This window comes from Carettochelys insculpta, chromosome 15, assembly GCF_033958435.1.
Source record: "Carettochelys insculpta isolate YL-2023 chromosome 15, ASM3395843v1, whole genome shotgun sequence".
Classification (NCBI taxonomy): domain Eukaryota; kingdom Metazoa; phylum Chordata; order Testudines; family Carettochelyidae; genus Carettochelys; species Carettochelys insculpta.
The window spans coordinates 4,009,105-4,036,161 of NC_134151.1; the positions used below are offsets into that span (position 1 = coordinate 4,009,105).

The window sequence follows — 27,057 nt, forward strand, 5'->3', positions numbered from 1 at the left end:
GCTATGCTCCTTCAGTATGAAAAAAGGAGTGTCCCGATATTTTTTTTTTTTCCCCCCACACTTGCTATCTGGTCACCTGATGCATAACCCTTCAGGATTATCTCTCCTTGCACTTCTCCATATAGAGTGCCATTAAGTCTAGAAAATTAATGCATGCATGCACGCACGTACATAAAGCCCACATTTTAGCTCAGACTGGCTTAGAAATGTCACATAGAACCTGTGAAAACTGGGTCCACAGAAGTGATGTCGCTAGCCAGAGTTGTTACCATCGGACATCTGTTTTGTGGCATGTGTCAAATGAGTTTCAGTTCTCAGTCAACATGCCCATGTCGCAAAAACATATTCAGCACTATTTGTCATGTTTGGTTTGAAGAGGCAATATGGAGAAGGTTGCTCTGCTGTTCTGAGCACTGAGCCTTCCCTGGTGAGTTCAGTCTCACTAGCATGAGATGTATTAAAACAAACAACACAGTGTTTGGGAGAAGCTAGAAAAAATGGTCTGGTGAGAAGCAAATGCCATTAGTCAAGCTTCTTGCAGAACAAACAAACAAACAAAACTGCAAACCCCTCTGTAAAGTATTATTTCCAGAGTTTCTCATCTCCTATTCCCACATTGACTCTTTTCACAGACCTTCAGAGTGGCAAATTTTGGCACTTTCTTTCCTTGCAATACTTCTACCACCATGTGCACCTGATTTTACTCAAAGAATAAACTTGGACTGCTGAAGGCCTAATGGCTGGGTATGTCAACTCCAGGATCCAAGGCAGCCAATTTCATCCCCTGTGGTTCAGAAGTGCTCGTGCAGAGCATAAGTGCCCACTGCTTTCTGTTCTGTAGGACTAGAGTGGTGAAGGGACTCAGACCCAGGCACTAACAGTGGGACTCTGAACTGCTAGGAGAGGGAAAATGAAGGAGAAGCTGGAATGTGCATGGAGGAGAGGTGCAGATTTATGAGTAGTCCCTCCACATCCCATGGATCGCTGGTAGGAAATATTACCTCTCCGTCAGTCAGCATAGCTCTCCCTTACACCAGCAAGTTGAGTGTGTCAAAATATCATCTGTATTTAATATTATCTTTAGCAATGCTTGTTTAGTGAAATTACTGAAGTTCAGCCAGTTACACTCTTGGAGCATGAAACAGAAAAGGATCACTCCAGAGTTCTTTGTTTCGGGTCCCTTGTCTCAGTTACATGAATGCAGGCTGATAGATATGCATAGCAATCCTTAGCAGGACATTATAGAAGAAGGAAGCAAGTAGAAAGGGCTACATAGACCTATTGAGGAGAGACATGGACAGAGTTGTTGGCTCCATTCCCTCTTTATATGGTGATTGCCCAGCAAGTCGTTGAACCTCCAGCTTAGACCTTACCGCACCACAAATCCCAATACACCAGTTTCTGTGTGCTTCCTGGTACTGGCTCTAAGTCCCCAGAATACAACGTGTATTGTTGATGGGAAGCCCTGGAATGGAAAATCTTTTGTATTTTGAGGTTTCCTACTAGAGCGTTACTCTGAGGAGCCAGTCATGGGGAAGTTCCAGATTGCTGGCATGTACAAGCAGTAATCAGTCCCTCAGGACTTAGAGAAGCCACTGAATGTGTTGAGCCCAACCTTAACAAAGTAATTAGGGAGGAAGCAGTGGTAGAGGTTAGGGATTGGATTGGGATGAGGGCAATGGTCTTGGATTGGAAGATTTACCAGACTTGATCCTAAACAGAGACTCAGCACAGGGTCACAGGCCTTCTGTAGCTCTTAGGTTGCCAGAGTCAGTTGGCCCCTTGCTAATCAGGATTCAGTTTAGAGAGCTTGGGGCAGCTTGTGAGAGACTGAGAATGCTGTGCTGTTATCTGGGAGTGCAGAAAACAAAGCAAGTGTAAAGAAGACAGAGCATAAGTCATTTATGAACTGAGCCACGAATGTTCACACTTCAGCGCACACAGCTCAGGTCCTTTTTCATACTTTGCAGTCTCATTTTTCTCTAGATTACTTACTCGTCTTTTCTTGTGGTTTTCCTTCCTTCTCTTTCAGAACAGCACAACACTTTCACAAGTGATTGTCCTTGTGCGTTCCAATACATGTGTGTGCATGCACACATGCATAGTCTCCCAGAAGCTTTTACCCTAGCAGTACCCATTGGTCCCCAGTCCCCCGGTGTGGTTCCACTGCAGCGGTGTATGTAAGGCACGGTTGACCCCTACCCTTTTATAGCTCCGACAGTCGCTGGAGCAGCTTGGTCTCTTGCTATAGCAAGTGGTATCGTCTACTAGTGTATGTAGTCTGAAATAAGTTGTAGTTATAGTTAGTGTTAGTTGCAGGTTGTAAGTGTTGGGGTTTTGTCCCCCATTTCAGCTTCAGCCTTGGGGCTTGCCATGCCCCTGAGGTTTCAGATCCTGCAAGAACTACAGGAAGGTTATGCCTACATGCTGTGCTGTCCCTGACCCTCGTGCTGGCTGCCTGAAGTGCCTGGGTCAGGGACACCAAACCAAGTGCCCCATCTGTCAGCGATCAGTGTTCAGTGCAAAACTCATGTCTCTTGACTGGGCTTTCCCGCATGAGGCTCTTTATATAGACAGCTGCAAAGCATAAGCTAACAAATCTGTTGTTCCGACTGACTGAAAGTGACTCATTGTTTCTAGTTTTAACTGTTCTCACCTATTAAGATGATTGGACATAATTGAGGAGAGAGATTACATGGTAGTTCAGATTACCCAGAGCAAAGGTGGGCGACCTGCAGGCTGTGAGACATTTTGTTGACACTGACCATCTGCAGGCACAGGCTCCTGCATCTCCCAGTGGCTGCAGTTTGTGGTTTCTGCCCAGTGGGAGCTGTGGAGAAGGCACCTGCAGGCAAAGGGACCCCAGGGACATGCTGGCTGCCGCTTCCCACAGCTCCCATTGACAAGGAACAGTGAACTGCACAACAGGAAGCTATGGGGAGCCGTGCCTGCAAACGTTGTGTCAGCAAAATGTCTTGACCCCACAATCAGATTACCCTTATGGGCTCACCGCTGCTCTAGAGGATGGTGTTCTCAGACAAAGGCAAGGAGTTACGTCATGTCAGGTTTGCAGAAAAGTTAGAAGAATGTGATTCAAAAGAACAGAGGAAAAGGTGGTTGCTGAGGAGCAGCAGGATTGCTAAATGAATGCTGGGTACCACCTCCTAACGAATTATAGATAAGGCTTATAAACCTAAAGACCATTTCTGTGGGATTTAGGCAGTGAAATCAGAGTGACAACTTCCGTTTGGCGTGTGCACCAGTGTTTGATTGGGATCTTGGTGAAGTATTTGATCCACAACCAATTTTGTTAAAGGGACACTGTCAAGAAAAATATTTTACTAATAAAAATCTAGATTATTAAGCCTGACAGTAATTGGCTAACTCCGTTGTACTCTATTTGGAATATTTGGTTACTTTTAGCACCTTAGTCCTCTTAGGCAGGGAACCTGGACCGGTCAGTTTTACCTCGATGACAGTCATTTTTATGTTCTGATTTTTCAATGTTTTTGTCTCTGGTGCCACATGGGGATGTTGGAGTTTTCTAAAAATGATTTCCATGAATATACAGAATAATTTAGAAGATTCCTTGAAGTGTCCTGTGATGGTTTGGGTCACAGAGATCCCTTGAGAATGCCACATGATGGGCTGATTATACCACTGAACCTGCCTGTCTGCCCTCCGGGCGCCTTCATCAACCTGTTCTGCTGGGTCAGAAGCTCTGGTCTTTCCCAGTGAAGGCACAGAGTTGGGGTCTTAGCCCACAGCAGAGCTAGACAGACACTGAGAGCAGCTCAGCTCTGGAAACTCTGTCAGAGAGACCTGATGCTGCACCAAGGTCCAATAGGACCAAAACCCCAAATAAATCTATTTCACCATGCATAAAGTTTATCCAGAGTGAGCTATAAGGTGTTCACCCCCTTTATCAATGAAATGGTTGGGCTGATGTTGTTCTCCTTCCAGTAATAGTTATTTACGCTGGGTTTCTTAATAAGCAAAAGTGATTTATTAACTGTAAAAAGTAAGATATAAGTGGTAAGACAGATTAAAGTAACTAACTAAGCAAAATAAAACAGAACATGTCAGCCAAGCTTAATATTCTAAGAAACATGTTAGTTTCAAAACAAAAAGCAGTCAAGTAGCACTTTAAAGACTAGCAAAATGGTTTATTAGGTGAGCTTTCGTGGGACAGACCCACTTCTTCAGACCATAGCCAGACCAGAACAGACTCAATATTTGGTCTGGCTATGGTCTGAAGAAGTGGGTCTGTCCCACGAAAGCTCACCTAATAAACCATTTTGCTAGTCTTTAAAGTGCTACTTGACTGCTTTTTGTTTTGATAGTGTATAGACTAGCACGACTTCCTCTGTTAGTTTCAGTTTCTCACCCTAACATTGGAGCCTGATCCTTCTCCTCTGTTCAGTCTTAGATGTTTCTAGCAGTCATCTCGGTGGTAAGCAGGGCATCTCTTGGCATCTGCCAACTCCCCTATTCTTTAGTTCCCTGCCTAGAAATATATTTTGCCCGTGGTGAGAATCTTTTGTGTTCAGCTTTAGACTTTTAACACTGCCATGAAAAAAGTACCACATCCAAAATAGGTTCCAGCATCAGCATCTGGCCGCATGTCATAGCAGGACCAAACCTAGTCTACGCTTTGGAAGAACAAGACTATTCACAGATCATTGTCTTGAGCACCAGACCATTAAGTTCCTTAGGTACCACTAATGTCCTTCACTAGCACACTGAATTAATAAACGGGTTTACACTTCACATTTCTAATTTTTGAATACAGGAATGATACATGCACAAAAAAGAATATATACGTTGAGGGGTTTACATGTTCACTAATTATAGATTACGCAACCCATTTAGCATAAAGCAAATTTGAGTTAGGCATATTCATATTCAAAACCACATTTCCTTGACAAATATGGGTGCACAATTTCACAAGTAGTCTCCATAGTAGATTTTGTACAAGTCCTTCTTTTAAATTTACAAGCACTAAACTTTGCACTCAGTAAGCATGCTTGAGATTCTCCATTTAGGTAACCCTTTTGTCTGTGGTAGCCCAAATCTGTGTGAAGTCAAAGTGCAGCAGATGATTGTAGGAATATTAGAACATAGGAATTTCCATAGTAGCTAATCATATGCTGATGGTTCTGCTTTGGGATCCGGTATTTGAGACTGGTCAGCCCAGTGTCAGCTTCTTGGGAGGAAGTCACAAGACACCCTACAGTAGGCACATATGGCATAACCTACATCCAAGGAAAGTTTCTTGCTAGCTTCTATTAAGTTGAGGTTGGCGTCTAGCTTTCCAGTGAATACGGGACCTTGGAGTGTATTAATGTAGAAAGTTGGCAATAGTTTGTTCCTCTCATTCTTTAACCAGAAGCTAAGAATGTGAAGTAAGTGCACTATCGCTGCAGCTGGCAAGCTACTTGACAATTTCTCTAACACTTCAAGCCTGCCAATTACAGCTCACTTTTTGCACATGTATACCATGTAGTTCCCAGTAATGGCCTCTACACCATGAGAGTGAATGAGAATTTACTTTGTTTTGACAGTGTCAGGTTCCCTGAGTTAACAGCACATGTGTCAGGGGAAAGTTTTGATAACTAATCAAATTATTTGAATTTTCACTGATACAGTGTGTATTTGATAATATCCACCTGTCAGCATATATTGTTTCTGGTAGTGTAGAATGTGATGCTCACAGGGAACATTGTATGATTTATGAGCTGCAATTTTTTCCCCCTTAATTTTAAGAAGCTTTCAAAACAAAATCCCAGATAGATTTGGAAAGTGAAGCTTGATTTAGATGTCACGTGTTTTTAACTTACTCTGCTTGAAAATTTGATAGGAACCCAAGTGGTCTGATGTTAAGTTTTACATCCATGTGGAATTTATTCATTCATAGGTGGACAATGCAAAAGACTTTCTTTCCTTGGGTGGACTGCAGCTTGTGATTAATGAGCTAAACAGCACGGAGCCTGTGCTAAAGGAACATGCTGCCTTTGTCCTGGGAGCTGCGTTGTCTAGGTGAGCAGTGTTTGAGTGACTCTGGGAATGGGTGTGCGGGAGGATGGATGGAAAAGCTTTTAAAGAGATTTGACAGTCAAGGTATTTTTCGTCACCTTTCTGAACAGGTGGGTATTTTATCCTCTCTGGTACACATGGAAAAATTCCTAGGCATGTGGACATGCGACACCAGTGAGATTTCCTTTCTTGTCTCCTGCCCTTTGTATTTTCTTCACTTCTCCAATGAAATTGTGACATCATATGTACTGTAGTCTTCGGGAAGAACTAAAGTCAAGTCTGTGAATCCAAATGCCTAGTTTTTCCATAGGAGTTACATATGTGCATTCTAAACATGTTAGGCTAGACTAGTTACACTGGAATTAGTGTCAAGATACTGGTTAGACAATAGGCTGATCTGCACCATTTCTAACTCACTTCAGAATGGCTACCACAGAGAGGAATCCATTTTTCCTCATGCTACACTGTGTGTTCTAACGTGCTTCAAATTGCACAAGTATTGCCAGCTTCAGTTTGAATGTTGATTTTTGTTTTAAAAGCTTTTGACAATGTTTGTGTGTGGAGGAGGGGTAAATGTGAATAATAAACACAGAGAAGTCAAGAGAAACAGAGAAGGCTGGAAACCAAAACCCTTAAAAAGCCTACTTGTTCTTATGCCTTGAAACGTGGTCACACTTTACAACATTGTGAATTATTTGCCATTTTTTTTTACAATATAAAAGCTAACACTGCTTTTAGAGCCTGGCATACAGTGAGCCAGATCCTCAGCTGGTGCGAATTGGCATACTCCAGTGACTTCAGTGAAGTTACGCTGATTTACACCAGCTAACCATCTGGCTCTCAGTTTCAGACCAAGCTTGAATTTTTGGTCTCAGTGAGATCTACCAAATAAGCTATTTTTAAACCAAACTCAAAATAAATGTATGTGTTAGACTGGTTTCTTTGTCAGACATTCTTTGAGAACAGAAATGCAACCCCTGCCTCTCCTGATCATTTGTCGTACTATTTAAAACGACATCTTTAGTGGCTTTATTGGACTTTCTGCTAATGTGTAGAACCTTAATTGTAAGTTTCACCTTTGTCACAGGCCAAGCATCATGCAGGAAATTTGGAAACATTTAAGGGCAAACTGAAACATTAACAGAGAAAATTTTAAACCACATGTACCCTGATAAGTGTAGAGCAAAACTGTCATGCCACCAGACGTTAATGATCTTGTCTGATTGTATATCACTGGCCAATAACACACGGGCATGTTTTCTCTTGGTTACAAACACCTGTTATGGGGAAGACGTATGTTGCTCTCAGATATAATACGGAAGTACTGTTATTGCAAGCATTTATTTTTCTTTAAACAGCTTTCTGAGAGATGGTAACCTTCAGTGGTTCAGATGATGTACTGTTTTATTCCTTGGTTTCCAAAGTTGAGGAACTCTTTGTTTTTACCTGGCTTTGCTTACACTTTCTTAAGCAGACATATATGTGCCAACATGTTTAGTTTCTGATAGATGTCTGGTTAACTTATTTGCTTGTAAATTATCTAAGTGCTTATTTTTGTGTTTCTTTTAAACTTCCCTGAGTGTTCAGAGTGCAGGTTGAAACTTCCTCGTCTGGCACCCTCAGGACTGGACCAGGAGTTTGCTGGACCAGAGGAGATCAGTGCCAGACCCTCCATTCCTAGCTGCTGGTTCCCAGGACATCAGCACTTCCCCTATCCAGTGCACTGGGGTTCCGATGCCAGCCCCCAGGGCTCTGGGATTCTGGTCCCCAGGAGCATTAGGGCTCCCCTCTGCCTCACGGGCCAGGTGGTGCTCTATTGCTGGTCCCCAGATTGTTGGGGATCCTCTGTCAACATGTGGGGTACAAGGCCTCCCCTCCCTTGTCCCACTGAGCTCCACTCTTCCCTGGTACTACAACACTCCTAGTCCCAACTTGCTGATTACTCCAGTCCTGGAGCACCCACTGAGTCATTGACAATAACAGGCCAGGTCTGTTGCCAGATTTGGGATGTTCAGCACATGCTTCACTCAACACACATTTTGCATTGTGGTTATTTTTTTAATTATGATGATGAGGATGATGATTTTAAGCCTAAGTTTTTTGCATGGGCATGGCAGTTAAGCAGGAAGGGATAGCTTGGTGATTTGAGCATTGGCCTACTAAACCGATGGTTGTGAGTTCAATCCTTGAGGAGGCCATTTAGGGATTGGGGCAAATAGATGAAATAGATTGCAAAAAGATAATCCACATTCTGTGCAGTTTCCCTCATACAACCAATGAAATTATTGCATGTACATTAGCAGTAGACTAAGGTGGGTGTTTGGATAAGTTATCTCTGATATCAATGGTTTGTAGGACTCTCTTGTTCATGAAGTCGGAATGGATGACAACTTAAAAATTACATGGTAATAGACCCTGAATGCTAGTAATGATGGAACCTCCTGATATTCTAAATGTAGAGCTCTAAACCATGCTTGCAGCTGTGTTCATCTCTTCACACTGACTTTCTAGGCCTCTGAGTGGCAAACAGAATGGCAAGCCTGGAATTTTACTGTTGATTTGCGTGTATTTCAATAGCTCCTGGAAGCCTCAGACATGGACTAGGGCTTCAGACAAATGTAGAACAGAAAGAATTTACAATCTATTTCCTGGTCTACCTGTTGCTTTAGTTAGGGAAGTAATTTTTAAAAACTAATTTAGTAATATCGGTACAACTTCCTGTGTGGATGCAGTTAACACAGCATAAGCATTTTTATGCTTATCTTTTCCTTCCCCAACAGGAATCAACTATGCTGATTATATATATGTGTGTATATATATGGAGGGTGTGGGTATGTGTGCATAATATGTGGGGGTGTGGGTCTGTGTGTGTGTATTGTATAAATACAACACTCTTAAATGTGTGCAAATTTGCACCATATATATATATATAATATAAATAAAAATATAAAAATATAGAGTTAAGGACAAACCAAGTTTGAAGAAAATCAGCTGATTTGATTTAAAGCTGAAAAGTCCTGAGTCTAAGATTTGTTTAGTCTGAGACAACTCAGTGTTCAAAACCCCCAACTGTTTTTAATTCAGCTAGAAAGGGAATAAAATCATTTCAACTAGCTGTCTTCAAAGGTAAAAGACTTGACTAAAGTTACACAGGAAGTCTGTTGCACTGCCAATAGTAGAACCTAGAACTTTTGTTTCCTATTATCTCAGTCTTCCTTCCCCCTGCCCTTGCACTCTGCCAGTCTGCCTGTGTCTACTTATTGTCCCTTGAATTATACTAAGGCCTTGTCCACACACACAAGTTTTACCTCAAACTACAAAACGAATACTGTGCATGTGAGAGCGAGAGGGAAAGAGGTGGGCAGGGGATGCCCTCTTGTGTCTGGGTTACGCTAGCTTTGTGCTACAGGCTTGTGCTTTAGAAGCAGAAGGTTCTGGGCTCTGTTCTCCTACTACACATTGTGTTTATGAATTTATACAAGTTTAATTCTACTAATATACTAGTCAAGTTGTGTGAGTGAGAGGGGAGATCATTGTTATGAAAGGATGCAAGATTTCAACCATAGTTTTTTCTTCTAAGTCATTAGTTTAGATGTTCTGGAAAACTGGGTTTAGCTGCCTCTTCTGTGATCCCATCAAATGTTCAGTGTGGTTAGATTCCTTTTAAATGGCACCATTATTGTAACTAGTGCAACTTATCACAATCTTGCAGTTTTAAAATCTCAACAAAATGGTTTTCTTTGTCGGCTGCAAAAGTAAAGTTAATTTAAATAATTCTCAAGTGCTGTGATTGCAAATAAAAGTTAAATACACTTACAAAAATAAGTCATAGGTTTGTGGTAACTTACATTTATGTATCCATAATTCACTAACAGTATGTGCCAGTACACAACATTATCTGAATTGTTAGTGATTGCATTAGCATAAAAACATGTTAACATTTATCCAGTGCTGCTAAAATTTAAATATATAGAAGTATAAAATATTAAGATTTGGTATTCTGGAGGCAAGTAAAACTACAGTGTGGGGGAAAAAACTCTTGCATATTTTTGATAGTGACAGAGTATTATAACCTGAAGGTAATCAGGATTCACACCACTGAGTCCTAAACATTACAAAAATGTTAATACTCAACGCAAACAGGAGCTATCTGAAGCTAAGAATATTTCCAATGAAAGAAGAGTCTTCTGATGTCCTGAAACTACTTACAGCCCATAAAATTCCTCATTGTGGGGCAAATCAATACAGGGAAGCCCATAGACAAGTTGCATCTATGTGTTTCATGAGACAAAGATGGAAATACAAAAAAAAATTTTTTTTGTTTAGTATCTCAGTCTTTAAAAGATTTACATCAGGAGAATTTTTTCACATTCCAGAATTTAAAACATTAAGTATTTCAAACAAAGCTGCTTTCAGAAACAGTGTAGAAGGGGAAAATAAGCTGTTTGCAATTCACAATGTATATTTCATCCCCCAAAGTGCTTTACATAATGATGAGCTGGTATTCATCGACTGCTGAAATGCAGCCACATCTGGGATGAAGTTCAGCAGATGTTTAACAGTGCATAACAGTTTGATACAGTAATTTAGGAGAAGAGTGATTCTACCAAGCATATTTATATAGTACTTTTCCTCCATCAATCTCAAAGTAAATGTCATTGTCTCCATTTTACAGTCATGCAAACGAACACAAAGAAGCAACGAAGGGTCCTGTGGCACCTTATAGACTAACACAAAAGTTTAGAGCATGAGCTTTCGTGAGTTAATTCACTTCTTCAGAACAGAGTTAACTCACGAAAGCTCATGCTCTAAACTTTTCTGTTTAGTCTATAAGGTGCCACAGGACCCTTCGTTGCTGCCACAGATCCAGACTAACACAGCTACCCCTCTGATACTTAACACAAAGAAGTGACTGGTCCCAGGCCATACGGCAAGGCAGTGAGAGAACCAGGATTAGACCTCAGATCTCCTGACTCCCAATCCTGTGCCCTGCCCTCTGGGACTCATTGACTCTATGTGGGCAGCGCAGATGAATATGGTATCCTAAATATCTAGAATTGAATACACCCATTTATGTTAGGGAAAGCACAAAACACACTCAGTGGGTTTGTCTCAGTAGCCTGCTCCCCCAGTCCAACATCTTTTTTTCCTGTTTCCTCTTTGCCACCTTTGTGGGAATCTCTCTCCTAAGGTGTGTGGCGTGTCAGTGAATTCGACTGTTTCTCTTGCCTCTTTGTTCATTGGGAAATAGCTGAGGTGACCTTAGGAGAAGCAATGAAGGCAGCTAGGGGATAGCAGGGCCTTAACAAGGATGGTTTGTCCCAACCATTTTTTTGCTTGCTGTTTTTGTACAGCTCCCTTGTTAAACTAAACTAATATTCATACAGTAAACGTCACAATAGAAGATCAACGTCCTGTATTCATAAATTACAGAGAAGCCTAATGTCCATTGCAGTAGGTTTTAAATCCTTCAGTGCTACTATGATTGGAGGAGAGACCGAAAGAGATGCACATTTACTTTTCTGAAAAATTAAACCTTTGTTTCCTGACCTAATGAATCTCTGCTGTGTATAGGTATTTAGTCTGTGCTCAATGCCCGTCACTCTTACGTCTGAGCACCTTCGTGCTAGACCCTATTGCTTTATGCCCTCCCTTCTCACAGAAGGTGGGCCTCCTTAACACTGTCCATCGGTCATGTGGTGATGTCCATTCTCCATACTTGTGCGATTTTCATATTACATCAGCCTCAGGTTTTGTTGGGGTAAAAACTGAATAGTTAGCGCCTGCACCTGAAAAGTTCACTTCTGAAAGGGGGAAAGTTTCTACCAGATTTTAAGCATTTGAAATAGTCAGATTTTGTACTGCAGTCAGTTAACAGTTGGTCCTGTTAAACAGTGTTTAAAGTGTACAGTTAAAACCGGTGCAGTTCTTAACTCTTAAGGATATCAGAATCGCTGGACAGGAAAATAAACCCACTTCACCTGACAAGCCCTGTTCCTATACGTTTATTTCAAATCCGTCTTCATGTTTTCCCCTGCTTCCATCAGCTTCACTATGTGCACATCAACTGCTTGCTATCTCTTTTTTCATTTTCAGTATTTGCTTCAGTGGTCTTGTTTTACAATTTATTTCTATGTGCACCACCTTTCAGATGAATTAATTCAAGCTGGATTCCCAGGTTGTTCCTCCTTTCCTGTTTTTTAGATTCTCTCTTATTTTTGCTTAAGCTCCTTCCTAGTGTGGAATTATCGGCATCGCTACACTTTAATTTCAAATTAATTTTGTTGGGTCACCTTACAGTTCTCTGTAATGAAAATGAACTCAGCCTTTTTAGCTTTTCCCCATAATAAATAACCTTAAAGGAAAAACTGCAGTGCAGTATATAACCTGCTTACTAGTTACATGCAATTATACAGAAGAGCAAATCCCTAAATTTTTTAAAATGTCTGAAATATAAGGAAAAAGAATAATGAATAGTCAAATAGCAAGCTGCCATCTTTGTAGTCTCATGAGACACAGTAGAATAGAGAATTTAGATCATTAGAAATATCTAGACATCAAGGTTTTAACATTTGGCTGTGTTTTTAAAGGTAGTTTCTGTATTTCATAAATGCCTTTATTAATTTAAAACTAGGTGAGGCATCTGCTTTTTAATAAAATGAGAAGTCCTGTGGCACCTTAGCGACATAAACTTTCATGGGCAAAGACCCACTTCATCAGATGTGTCATAACCAGATTTAAAATACATATAATGTACTTTACATCCGTGTTCAGCTTTGTCGATTTTCCAGATTTTTTTTTTCCAGATTTCCAGAGGTTTTTAACAGGACCTGCAGTGTCTCAGTTCTCATGAGTCTAAATATCTCACTGGGGAATATAGTGCAACTGGCTGGCTATTCCCCGCTACATTCTTTGTCAGTGTGAGCAGAGTGAGTGAAGCCATCTGAAATTTGTATGGAAGACTGAAGGTTTTGTGGTATATTTGGGCAGTGGGGGGAGTAGCAGGTTTACATCATGCTTCCATGCTCCTTCCAAACACGCTCACCTATAACCAGCATGCAGATTGCCCCCAGCAGCTCCCGCAAAAGACCATGTTCTGTGCCTATCCACCTGTGTGCGTGAGGTGTGGCTGATGGGATCATAGCTCCTTAGGAGGTGTCTTCATGGAGGGAGAGGTAACTAGAGACCAAAGTCAGAATGGGAAGAGAGCCTCTCAGTAGGCTGAGAACCTCTTTTGTCTCCAGATCTGCAGTGTTCATAGCTTGTATCCACTGCATTTGTGACCCACCAGTGCCTGAGGAAGGCGTTCCTCTGGGAATTGTGCCATGTCCTCCACCCCTTCTTCCCCTCCTGTGGTGAAACTTGTATGATATGGTCCTACTATGTGTCATAAAAAAAGGCAGCATTTAGTGGGAGAGCCCCGCGACCCAGCTGCTGAATGCACCTACTGCTGTGGTATGTGGAAAACTCATGATTTATTCCCTCTTTTCTTTAGTAAATGTGTAGTGTGCCCAGAGCTCCAAGGTGTTCTAGTTCCTGCTGTTTCTCTTTAAATATGTATTCAGCCTCTTTACCTTAAGTTATAATCACCTTTCCTGAAGAATCAGGACCTGAAAGGAACTCAAGCAAAGGCATGAACAGTGTTTTGTTTAATAACAAGGTGGATTCCATTGTCTCCTCTGCCTGTGTTTATTCTTTGCTTGTATATTATTTTTCTCTTTTTACAACAGCCTCTACACTCAGCTAATGGCTTCGAAGAATTTTCTCAGTAACACCTCCATTATTTTCCTAACCTGCCGTGACTCTTAGTTTCACTTGTTCTGTGTATTTTCAAACTAGTAGGTACAAACTGTTCTACAAATGAGAGGCAATTGGGCAACCCTTTAATCAGGTTGCATGGAATGCTGGAGGGGCTATCATTATGCTTTAGTGACTAGGTTTTAGAAGTAAACTAAACAGACAAAGGAGATCAGAGTGGGGGAAAGAGATGGAACAGTGAAAACACTGAGTGCATGACCTCTCCTAAATTATGCACCAGTTTTGATTAGAGTCTGAGGTGAACAAGCTGGCCTGGAGATGATTGAAGTTGGTTACCTAAACACATACAGGATCCAGGTGAAGGCTCCCTCTGCTTATGGTTTCTACCCTTGCTTCTGCTTGTAGAGCTATCATGTTAGGACAATTATGTGCAGTGAATTTTGGCAGTCATTGATCCAGCTTTTTCAGTATAAATTTTCACACCTCAATCAGATTTTGTCAGTGAAGTATTGAGCGCTGACCTTACAATATGGGGGGTTTCACTTTTGTATATCTGAGGAGCTGGTTTTGAGCTGCCTGTCTCTCCAGCTGACCAGGGTTAAGGGCCAGGGACTCTGACACAGGGTTGTCTTCCTCTTGTTGCTCTGCTGCAATGGGAGTTGGGACTGGCCTATTAGTTGAAGAGTTTGCCTGGGATGAGGGTCCTTCAAATATCGTGATCTCAAACAGCTGCTTGCTTTGGCAGTGTCTAAGGCTGGTTTCTGTTTGTCGATGAAAAGTAAGGAAGATATAAGAAATGTGAAGCTCAGAGGTCAGAATCCACTTCCAGGCTAGCAGTGCCCCAATTTTCTTGTCTTCTACCTGTATAATTTTAATTTGGGGCTTGTGATTTGGAGATCTATGTAAAACTTACGAATTTTGCCTCTTTATCTTGGGCAGAAATTCCAAGGGATAGATGTACAGCAGGGACATTAAAACATGATGACCCTCTATTCAGATGGCATCAGCCTAGTTGGCCTCTACCCAAAAGAGCCAGGCCATCTAGGTGGGTGGGTAACTAAGAAGTGGGTCATCTGGTGGCAGACTGCAATTACCCAACAAGGCGCGTGTGTGTGTGGGTGGGGGTGTGTGTGTGTGTGTGTGTGTGTGGAGAGGGGGTGTTAAACAAACCTGGTAGTTATTAAATAAATGGTATTTCACTGAGCAGTGTGGGTGGCTAAAGAGCAGAAAGAAGGCAGCTGCAGGACAGAGGGACACACTGTGATGCACAGGAAAAACCAGCTTCAGATGGGAACCCTGGACACCTTGAGGACTTTGATTATATTCCAAAGGATGTCAGGACACTGGGGTTGGCATGGGTGTTGTATTCTTTTGTCAAAGTCTGTGTATTTCTTGTTCTGCCTAAAGTTAGGAGTGATTGGTTGGGAACCATTATGTTATGTAGCTGGGGAGGTAATCTGTAAAGTTGAGTGCCCACAAGGGTGGAGCTCTGGGGAAGAATACATGTAAGCAGTTAAGAGGTGTTGGCAGAGTTCTGCACCATTGCTGGTCCTGTTTCCATGAAGAGACAACAGACTGAGTTGGTGTTCAAGAAGTATGCCGGAAAGGCCATAAAGAGAGAACTAGGACTTGTTCAGGCAAAAGGAAGCTAAAAAGCTCACAAGTCTATTGTGAGATACTCAGGTGCAGTAGCCTGAGAAGTATCCCAACGGGGAATTTTACATGTCTTTGATTCTCTCTGTTGTTTTATGGAGTCTTTGAAAATGCTTTGCGAGGTAGTTTATCTCTACTCTAAAAAGGTTTAAATTGTTTACGAGGATTATTCCCTAGTTCTTCCTCCATTAGTGTCTTTTATACAACCTCTTTAGCCATTACTTCTTTCCCCCATTGAGACCTCCTGAGAGCATTGTATTTCTGTGAGCAGGATCTGTTGTGATGGTTCTTACTGGGTAATTTTTTACCTGAAATTGTTCTCCCAGCCATTCTCTATTTGCCCTTTCCCAAGGAGTTCAGAGCCTAGGCCGTTCTTGAGATAACATACTGCAGTCACTTTTTTGTATATTCACTAAAAAGAAGGAAATCATCAGAGACAATAGGAACTGCCTCATGTTTTTGGCAGGGCAGCTTGCTTTACTGATTGCAAGACCAATGGCTCAGAATTTTGAGCTACCAGAGTCTGTGCTGGCCATTCCCTAGAATTACAGGACCAGAGGAGAGATGTGCTAAGGTGCAGATCTCTAGAGAGCACCAGCAAATAAGTAATTCTCTGTCACGCTCTTTAGATCACAGTAATCTCCTCGTTTCTGGGAAATCGTATGATATGCACTTCCCACTGTCTGTCAGCCCCTTGCCACCTGACTACATGAGATCTGAATGCATTTTAAAACTAATGTGGTTCACTAGATTCCCCATGCCTTATGTCACTTTTCTTTTCTGCTGTATTTAATAAGTTTCCAGGGTACTGCAGTCCTTTCCATGAGGCAGTCATCAAAGGCTTCTGTCTTCACATCTAAGCCCTCAGCTTTTGATCAGAAGTGTCTAGCTGTCCCTCCAGTGCATTTAATTTTTCACAGTTTCTCTGTTTTAGTATCTAATGTATTTAACATGGACTGCAGAGTATAATCTTTTACAGCAGCTCTTTCCAGAAGCTCCTTTACTGAGTGTTTTGAAAATAAAGGGCCCAGGGACAGCTAAGGGACTCCAAATACTAGGGAAGGGTGATTTCAGATTGATAGAAACTGAGACATTCAAAATTCAAGTTAAATTTCACCTCTAACTGAACTGTACCAAAATGAATGTACGTATGGGCAGAAACAATGGTAAAGAATAGTGGAAGAAAATCAGCATTAGTGCATAGAATATTTTTTCCACCCACATATTTCTATGATCCAGCAAGCACCATCTGACTGTGGTTTGAAGTGTGCATGCGCATCAGTCCACCCTGGAGACCACTCAAAGACTGGGTTACTGCACAGGCTTGTAGCTTGCCCCACTCTAGGCCTTTGGCCCTGAGTTCTGTTTGGGAATGACTTCTTTTGGGAGTAACTCTCCATGGCCCATTCAGTTTTTGGGCTCTCCTACTGAGACCAACAAGTTTGCACGTGTGAGGCAGTTAGGTGGTCTTCAGTATGATCACCAACTCATATAACCTAGGCCACTAAAGAGCCATCACATCGGCACAGGAGTGGACTTATCAGATAATGCAAGTGGTCCCATCTACTCTAGTATCCTGGGACCAGATGCTGCAGAGAAAGGTATAAGAGCCCTGACAGTGGTAAATTAAACAGTTAATACCTCAGGGGTAAGTTTCTTCCTACCCCCAACCAGTTAGTGTAATAGAGCATCTTTTAAACACCGTTTCCAAATTCTGATCCAGGACCTGTGTAAACAGGAGCTGGTGGTGTGAGTTTACGTACAAGTCTAAGATATTTAACTTCCCTCTGTTATGTTTCTCAAATTGCTTCATGAAAAGATTGCATTGTCATCAGTGTGGTTTTAGAGGTGTTTTAGTGTGAGCTGTAGTAAGGAGAAATTCATTTATGTGGGTATTTCGTAGTCTTATGAATTTTGATTTAATATGATACCGCTGTTTATTTAATACAGTCTTTATCCAGACTGGAAACTGTAATGGCACTGAAATTTTTCCTTCAAGAAATGCATTTTCTTCTTGACTGTTTCATACTGAAATTGGTCTTAATTTCAGATCAGCTAGTGTGTAAAAACACAGTGAGCAATTATTAGTCCCCAAAGGAATACAGACAAATGGAGCCAAAATGGAATTGGCTTTATGATTAATTGACTCCTTCAGGAGGCAAACTGAGTCAGAGCTTGATCCCATTCAATCAGTGTCATGTGAGAGATTATTCTAACCTGAGTCTCCTCAAGGTAGAACTTGAAACAATAAATGTAAAGAATACAGGTGTCACCTAATAGAATTGGTCCAATTTACTGTCATCTTGCAGCTTTTAAAATGGAATTGGAGGAAACAAAGTAACAAAGTGTTGTTTCATATTATTTGGCGCAGAACCTTGAGAACACAATGTGACAGGAGTTGCACAAATTGGTAATTATGGATTATGGTACATTGCACAGAAGAATAGTGATGTGTAGAAAATCATGAGGCATGTTGGTATCCATCACGCATAAATGTAGGCTTGGTTTTAATTGAAGCTCAATGGAAGTTCATGTTTGCAGACCTAAAATTAATACAAAAGTCTAGAGCAGAACTCGATGGAGAGTTATTCTCATTTTGAAGATGGTAAATTAAAACAGAGGGAAACAGATACTTTTCCAAGGTCACATGTAACATGTGGCTGAGTGAGGAACTTTTGCATACTCTCTGTCCCAGACCTTAGCTACATACTCGTCTTTCCCTGCTGTTTTGTGTTCTGGGTTCCCATAAATGTCCTCTCAAAAACCTTTTATTCCATACTGCAGAGAGGGTGACTTATTCAGACATATTTGCCCAAGTGGTTTGAGATCCTCTGGTGGAAGGTAATGGTGACATGCAAAGTAGTAGTATTGATTCTATTGTTCTTGTTTTGGTTATTTCCTGATATTTTTATGTCCGTAATAACACACCTTTTGAGGATCTAATGTACGTTTGGCTTTGATTTATTAAAATGAAGTTTATAAGACAGAAACATGTATAAGAAACATTAGAAAAAGAAATTCTCTCTTCAGGACTTTAATGTGCAGAGTTCTTGTAGAAATTGGCAAGAGCACAAGTAAATATCTGGAACAGTTTGGTTTGTCACCTCTGGCATGTACTGCTCCATGCAGTTTGACTGGCCCGTGAGAGAAAACATTTCTCTGGAAAAGCTCAGGAGCTGCACAAGTGGGTAGTATAATGAATGACTGTGGAACTGCTTTGCAAAGACTAGTTCAGTCCAATAGTTAAAATAGCTTTCATGGATCTTTGTGATGGAGGAAGGGAATCATAGAATCACAGAATCATAGAACAATAGAGCTGGAAGAGACCTAAAAAAAAGCCAACGAGTCCAGTCCCCTGCTCTAAGCAGGACCAAACTCAACAGATCAGCCCTGCCAAGGCTTTGTTGAGGCAAGACGTAAACACCTCCAGGGATGGAGACTCCACTACTTCCCTGGGTAGACCATTCCAACGCTTCACCACCCTCCTAGTGAAAAAGTTTTTCCTAATGTTCAACCTGGACCTTTCCAACTACAACTTGAGACCATTGTTCCCTGTTCTGCCATCCGTGACCACTGTGAACAGCCTCTCTCCAACCTCTTTGCAGCCTCCCTTCAGTAAGTTGAAGGCTGTTATCAAGTCCCCCCTCAGTCTTCTCTTCTGCAGACTAAATAGTTCCACCTTCACCCTTTCTTCGTAAGTCATATGCTCCAGCCCCCTAATCATTTTGGTCATCCTCCGCTGGACCCTCTCCACTGTATCCACATCCTTCCTATAATTGGGGTCCCAGAACTGGACACAGTACTCCAGATGTGGCCTCACCAAAGCCGAATAAAGAAGAATAATCACTTTTCTGGATCTAGTGGCAACGCTCCTCTTGATGCAACCTAATATGCCATTAGCCTTCTTGGCTACAAGGGCACGCTGTTTACTCATATCCAGCCTTTCATCCACCTTAACCCTAGATACCTTTCCACCATACTGCTGCTTAGCCAGTCAGTCCCCAGCCTGTAACAATGCTTGGGATTCTTTTGGCCCAAGTGCAGGACTCTGCACTTGTCCTTATTGAACCTCATCAGATTTCTTGCAGCCCAGTCTTCCAATTTGTCTAAGTCAGTCTGGACCCTGTCCCTACCCTCCAGAAAATTTATCTCTCCCCCTAGCTTAGTGTCATCCGCAAACTTGCTGAGGGTGCAATGCAACGCCTCATCCAGGTCATTGATAAATATGTTGAACAGAACCGAACCTTGGGGCACTCCACTAGAAACTGACCACCATCCTGACATTGAGCCGTTGATCACTACCCGCTGGGCCGACCTTCTAGCCAGCTTTCTATCCATCTTACTGTCCATTTATCCAATCCACATTCCTTTAACTTGCTGACAAGAATATTGTGGGAGACCGTATCAAAAGCTTCGCTGAAGTCAAGATAAATCACAGCCATTGATTTTCCCCCCCCCCCCCCTATCCACAGAGCCAGTTATCTCATCGTAGAAACTAATCAGATTGGTCAGGCATGACTTGCCTTTCATGAATCCATGCTGACTATTCCTGATCAGTCTCCCCTACTCCAAATGCCTCAAAATGACTTCCTTGAGGAGCCCCTCCATGATTTTACCAGTGACTGACGTAAGACTGACCGGCCTATAGTTCCCTGGATCATCCTTCTTCCCTTTTTTAAAGATGAGCACTCCATTTGCCTTTTTCCAGTCATCTGGCATCTCTCCTGATCTCCACAACTTTTCAAAGATAATGGCCAAGGGCTCGTCAACAGCATAAGCCAGCTCCCTCAGAACCCTAGGATGAATTAGGTCTGGGCCCATTGATTTATGTACATTTAGCTTTTTTAGATAGCTCCTAACCTGTTCTTTCCCCACCAAAGGCTGTCCACCTTCATCCCACAATGCATCACTTATTGCATTAGTCCGGAAGCTGTCTTTATCCGTGAAGACAGAGGCAAAGAAAGCATTAAGTACTTCAGCTTTCCCTACATCATCTGTCACTGGGTTACCTCCCTCATCCAGTAAGGGCCCCACGCCCTCTCTCATCACCTTCTTCTTGCTAACATGCCTGTAGAAACCTTTCTTGTTATCCTTCACATTCCTCGCGAGTCGCAATGCAAGTTGCACTTTTAGCCTTCCTGATAATTGCCCTGCATTCTCGAGCTGTACGTTTATACCCCTCCCTAGACATCTGTCCCAGTTTCCACTTTTTGTAAGCTCCCTTTTTGTGCTTAAGTTTTCCAAGGATTTCCCCATTACGCCAGTCTGGTCTCCTACCATGTTTACTTCTCTTGCTGCGCATTGGGACAGTTTCTTTCTGCACCTTCAATAGGGCTTCCTTTAAAATACTGCCAGTTTTCCTGGACTCCTTTTCCATTCATGGTAGCATCCCAGGGGATTCTGCCCATCAGGTTCCTGAAGGAGTCAAAGTCTGCTTTTCTGAAGTCCAAGGTGTGTAATTTGCTGCTCTCTTTCCTTCCTTTGGTCAGGATCCTGAAGTCTACGATCTCATGATCACTGCTTCCCAGGTTGTCCCCCACCTCTACCTTCCCTATTAGCTCCTCCCTGTTTGTAAGCAGCAGGTCGAGCCGCGCACGACCTCTGGTTGGGTCCTTCAGCACTTGTACCAAAAAGTGATCCCCAACATTCTCCATAAATTTCCTGGACTGCTTGTGTACTGCCGTATTGGTCTCCCAACAGATGTCAGGGTAATTGAAGTCCCCCATGATAACGAGAGCCCGTGATCCGGAAACTTCTCTCAGTTGTCCAAAAAAAGTCTCCTCTACCTCCTCATCCAGATTTGGCAGCCTGTCGCAGACACCAACCACCACATCTCCAGTGCTGCCTACACCACTACACTTGACCCATAGATTCTCAACAGGCTTTTCTCCCTCTATGTCCTGGAGTTCCAAGCAATCATAGTGCTCTCTTACATACAGTGCAACCCCTCCTCCTTTTCTCCCTTGCCTGTTCTTCCTGAACAGTTTATATCCTTCCATGGCAGTGCTCCAGTCATGCGAGTCATCCCACCAAGTCTCTGTTATTCCAATCAAGTCATAGTTCTTGGACTGAGGCAGGGCTTCTAATTCCTCCTGCTTGTTACCCAGGCTTCTGGCATTGGTATACAAACACCTTAGATAACCAGTCGATCTCCCTGCCCTCACTACTCGAACCAAGGGTCCACTTTTGTTGTACATTCCTCTTTGTGTTTCTTCCTGTCCTCCAAGTTCCTTTCTACCCACAGAAAAAATCGACTAACACAGTGGTAGACTGACCGGGCCACTCAGCATGTCATTCAGCCCCCTGCATACTGCCCTCATCTAGTCCTTCTCCCTGTCACAGATATTAAGTGTGGGGTTGGGGTTGTGGGGAGAGAGATTCCCGCACCTGTGGAGGAGGAAGCTTTACTTGCTGATCTGTTCCAATTATGGTTTATAGAAGTTTGAACATTAATTTTAAGGAGAAAAGATTTGGTTCAGAAGGTTGAATCCACTCTCCAGGGCAAGATGTTAAAGGTGATGCTGCAGCACAGGTTGGAGCCATGTCTGTACCCCCAGGCACTGAGAACAGAGCTCTACAGGTGGTTCTCTACAACCAGAGGAAGGATATGACTGAGACACCAGCCAACCCATCCTGAACAGTGATGGGAATCCCATAGGAAATGCCTGATTATAGCTGCTCAGGAGTCACTGCTGCTCTCTGAGTAGGGAGCAGAGGAGGTTGGAATGAGGTTTCCCTGTGCAAAGCTGGTCACAGCAGCTATGCAGTAACAGCTTTCTGAGTTTAAGAACTTGGTCAGGACCGTGCTTATTTGCACAAGTGACAAGGAAGCTGCTGGGAATGGCCAGCATTTGCAAATTAACACACAAACATGCTGAGCATCGAGGGTAGTGCCACACAAAATACATATTGTTCATTTCTTCTGACAAGTGCAGTTTGGTTTCCATTATTCATGATACCCCTTCGCACAGCAGCAAATGTGCTGAACTGAATCATGCAAAAGTAAGGAGAGCTCCATAATGGGACTCCTCTCTGCAGGATTCTGCCATGAAATCTTCGAGGAATGATACGAAGTTACTTGTGGGTTTTCTTTTTTCCCTTCTGGGAGGAGTTAGGTTTGTGAATTAGTCGACTGCAGATTAGTGAGGCAGGAATTAGCGAGGTTCTATTAATTTGTAAGTTAGACTAATGAATTAAGACACAAAAAAAAATCCGGGTCAGCATTTTTCAAACTCTATTGCACTGCAGCCCCTTCAGACTTCAAAAATTACTGCATGACACCAGGAGGCATGACCGAAGCCTGAGCCTTATCCCGGGTGGGGAGTGGGGGAGGGAAGCAAAGCCTGAGCCCTGCCGTGCAGGGTCAAATCCCTTCCAGCCTCAGGTGTTGGGGCTTGGGTTTGGGCCTCAAATGCAGGCTCCAGCAAGTCCCTGGCAATGCCTTAAAATAGGGTCATGACCCACTTTGGGTACCTGACCCGCAATTTGGAAATAGCTGATTTGGGTAGTTTAACTGGGACCAGGGTACTTTTGGGGATTTACGTGTTCTAAAATTATTCAGGATTTAATATGTTGCTGTCAGGAAAACCGAACGTTATTTGGGCCGTGCACATTCTCGTAAGGCTAGTTAGCATACACCACTCTCATTCTGGCACAGACAGAGCATTAGGTGGTGCTGTGAAGCTAGCACTACGTATTTACTTACAAAACACAGCATGCTGCTAATGGTGAACTGCTATAATTGGCAGGGGCGTAAGACAGCAATGGGTGAACAGGGAGAGTGAAGGACGGAGAAATTGGCATTTTACCAAGTCTGGAGTGCGTGTAATGACCGTCATACCCTATAGACGGCAGCGGGATTTTTATCCATTTAAATTGTGTAATATTTCTAATGCATCTAAGGTAACTTAAAGTGCTCCGCAGTGACTTGAGAAGAGCTATTCTTGCACCTCAAGTTTGTCTCCCTCCAGATCAAATAAGTTTAGATTAAAGATAAAACAGTTTTTTTCTAGTGTTGGCAGCCCTACAAAGAGTCAGGAGGGGCTTGTTCCATCTTATCCCCCCAGCACCAACACTGAATGTACTGTACTGTAGGTCAGCTAGGGCCTTGGTGGCGCTTGTGCAGCCTGGTGACCATTAGTGAGTTTGTCGAGCTGTAACTGATTGGAATTCGGTGACCTACTTTGGGATGTTACACTTCTGCACTTGGGACTACACAAGGATGGCTATAATGGTATAATCTATGCCAGTGGTCCTTGACCTATTTACTTTTGTCGGCTGCATCCAATACTACCTGTACGACCCTGAGGACATCACATGGGCCACAAGTGGTCCATGGGCTGCGTCTTAAGAACCACATGTCTATGCTATAAGCTGTAGTGTAAATGCTTCCTACAAAGTCAGGAGGGGTTCTTCAGTCACCTCAATAAATCCATGCTCTCAGGAGGTGGTGGGTGGGTCAACAGAAGAATTCTGCCATAGACTTAGCAGTAGCTACACCATTTTAGGTCAGCTTAGCCGTGCCTCTCGGGGCATGTGTTTTTCACACTCTTGAACAACATAGCTAGATCAGTGTAAGTTTTAGGCCACTGCAATATAAACATTCACAGACTTCAGTTCCCTCTCTCTGAGCTGGGTTGGCTCTGCACAGCTAGTAATCATATAAAGCAGAACAGCTTATTTATGACGTTGCATATCTGAGTAAATCGAGTTTGGGAGGAGCTCTGCTCCCAAAGAAAGTGCCAACAGTGAAATCCCTGCAGGCTTAATGGAAACGTTTACAAGACCCCACAGTATAGAGTAGATGGGCCTTTGGTCTGACCCCGAATGTAGAGCCCTGTGTGGATGCAAAAGAGGCATGCCAATGCACATCAATGATCTGCAGATATTGGTACATGTGCATGAGTCCATTCTTATGTTTCTAGTTTTTACACAGTCACTTTTCAAAGTGAAACAGGAATTTACACCGGAATTAAATAAAATGAGTTTCACTTTTTAAGATTTTTTTTAAACTTAAAATTTTGACTGAAATGTGGCTCAAACCTTTCCGCTTTCTACATAAATCACCACTGCCCCAGCCAGAGCTACATGCTAAGACTGGTCCCTCTAGCAACCGCTCGGACAGAGGGGTTGGAACAGTCTTCTCACATCACCACTTGTATCACAAAGGAGAACAGGCACAAAGCAATGTGTAGACATGGTACTAGTTCCATCTAGTTACTACTTTAGAGAGTAGTGTGGGTTTTTTTCCTTTTCTGTCTTGACTGTTAGGATGTATTCTGCAGCCTCATCATGCTATTTATGCTCCTGAATCCTACCCTGCAGGATACATTCGTTAGTTCATTGCCATGCCTTGTTATAACAGTCTGTGGTTGATTGAAAAGTGGAGGCTTTGTATAAATAGAGACCTCTGATCTACTCAAATTTGATAAATGTTTTGTTCTCTTTAGGAAGCATTTATTCTTCTGTGCATATTTTCCAGCCTCCAGTATACTCTTGAACCTGGCACAGACCAGAAAGGAGACAGGATCAAACTCAAAATAATAGCAATTGTTGGCTTCAGTAAGCAATTTGAACCCATTATTCCTAACTGTGGCCACATAAATCACTGCTGCTAGAGGCGATATAGCATTTGCAGCATCCCCTTGTTGAAAAGCATTGAAATGTAATAACCATGGCAACAGTTACTGAAGGCCAGTCACGGGAAAGGACAGCGCTGTGCTTTGTAGAGAACAATGGACCCAACTTTACTAGCAAATGATATTGTAATATGCCAAGGAGATAATCCATGCTGGGATGAGTCAGACAACCAGCCAGGCTTCCTGGTCCCATTGCAAAACTGTTCCAGATTCAATGGTGATGATTTTATTTTTAGAATGCTTGGTGTGCAGAACCTTTCAATAAGAATGGCATTAGAAAACGCCCTGTTTAAAGTTTTTGAAAAGAGACAAAAACAATATGAAAGGAGAAGCTGAGATGGATGTCCACGAAAAGTACATCACCACCTTGCCTGCTTCAGATATAAAGGTGGCACCCCCCCAAACACAGGTCGTGTCTGAATGCAAACCACCCCCCTGTGACAGAGGACAAGGAGACAGATTGGACTGTAGGCCACATAGAATCCTAGGGCTGGAAGTGACCTCCAGGAGGTCATCTAGTCCAACCCCTGCTTCAAGCAGGATCAACCACCACTAAGTCATCCCAGCCAGGACTTTGTCAAGCCAGGACTTAAAAACCTTTAGGGATGGAGAATCTCTAGGCAATGCATTCCAGTGCTCCACCACCCTCCTGGTGAAGTAGTTTTTCCTAATATCCAACCTACTCCTCTCCTTCTGTAACTTCCATTGCTGCTTGTTCTGCCGTCTGACACCACTGCAAAAAGTTTCTCTGCATTTTCTTTAGAGTATCCCTTCAGGAAGTTGAAGGCTGCTATTAAATCATCCCTCAGTCTTCTCTTCTGCAGACTCCATAAGCCCAAATCCCTCAGCCTCTCCTCATAGGTCTTGTGCTCCAGCCCTTTAATCATTTGTGTTGCCCTCCGCTGAACCTGCTCCTGCACATCCACATCCTTTTATACTGGGGGACCCAAAACTGGACACACTATTCCAGATGTGGCCTCACCAGTGCCGAACAGAGGGGAACAACCACTTCTCTAGATCTGCTTGCAATGCTCCTCCTAATGCATCCTAATATGCTATTAGCCTTCTTGGCTACAAGGGCACACTGTTTACTCATATCCAGCCTTTCATCCACCATAACCCCTAGGTCCCTTTCCTCCATACTGCTTCTTAGCCAGTCAGTCCCCAGCCTATAACAATGCTTGGGATTCTTCCATCCCAAGTGCAGGACTCTACACTTCTTCTTGTTGAACCACGTCACGTTTCTTTTGGCCCAATCCTCCAGTTTATCCAGGTCACTCTGGATCCTGTCTTTACCCTCCAGAAAATCTACCTCTCCCCCTAGCTTAGTGTCGTCTGCAGACTTGCTTAGGATGCACTCCAGTCCCTCATCCAGGTCATTAATAAAGATGTTGAACAACACCAGACCTAGAGCCAAGCCTTGGGGCACTCCACTTGAAACCAACTGCCATCCAGATAATGAGCCATTGACCAGTACCCATTGGGCCCGACCGTTAAGCCAGCTTTTTATCCATTTTATAGTCCATGGATCCAGTCCATACTTCCTAAACTTATGGGCAAGAATGTTCTGGGAGACTGTATCAAAAGCTTTGCTGCACTCAAGGTATATCACATCCACTGACTTCCCCATGTCCACAGAGCCTGTTAGCTCTTCATAGAAGCTAATCAGATTGGTTAGGCACGATTTGCCCTTGTTGAATCCACGTTGACTACTCTTGATCGCTTTCCCCTCGTCCAAGTGCTCCAAAATGGATTCCTTGAGGATCCCCCCCATTGTTTTCCCAGGGATTGATGTAAGGCTGATTGGTCTAGGTTCCCTGGATTGTCCTTTTTTCCTTTTTTAAAGGGGGGCACTACATTTGCCTTTTTCCAGTCATCTGGGATCTCTCTTGATCTCCAAGAGTCTTCAAAGATAATGGCCAAAGGCTCAGCAATGTCGTCTGCCAATTCCCTCAGTACCTTTTGAGTGCAT

The 27,057-nt window shown here is 42.8% G+C and overlaps 1 protein-coding gene across 5 annotated transcripts in view; it reads left to right on the forward strand.

Annotated features, from left to right (window-relative positions):
- Positions 1 to 27,057, forward strand: part of SIL1 (SIL1 nucleotide exchange factor) — a 251,629-nt gene that overhangs the window by 181,033 nt on the left and 43,539 nt on the right. For all 5 annotated transcript variants that reach the window (XM_075009664.1, XM_075009663.1, XM_075009667.1 and 2 more), the window contains one exon: positions 5,918 to 6,039. In XM_075009664.1, coding sequence (XP_074865765.1) covers positions 5,918 to 6,039 — 122 coding nt within the window. The remainder of the gene's footprint in view (positions 1 to 5,917; positions 6,040 to 27,057) is intronic.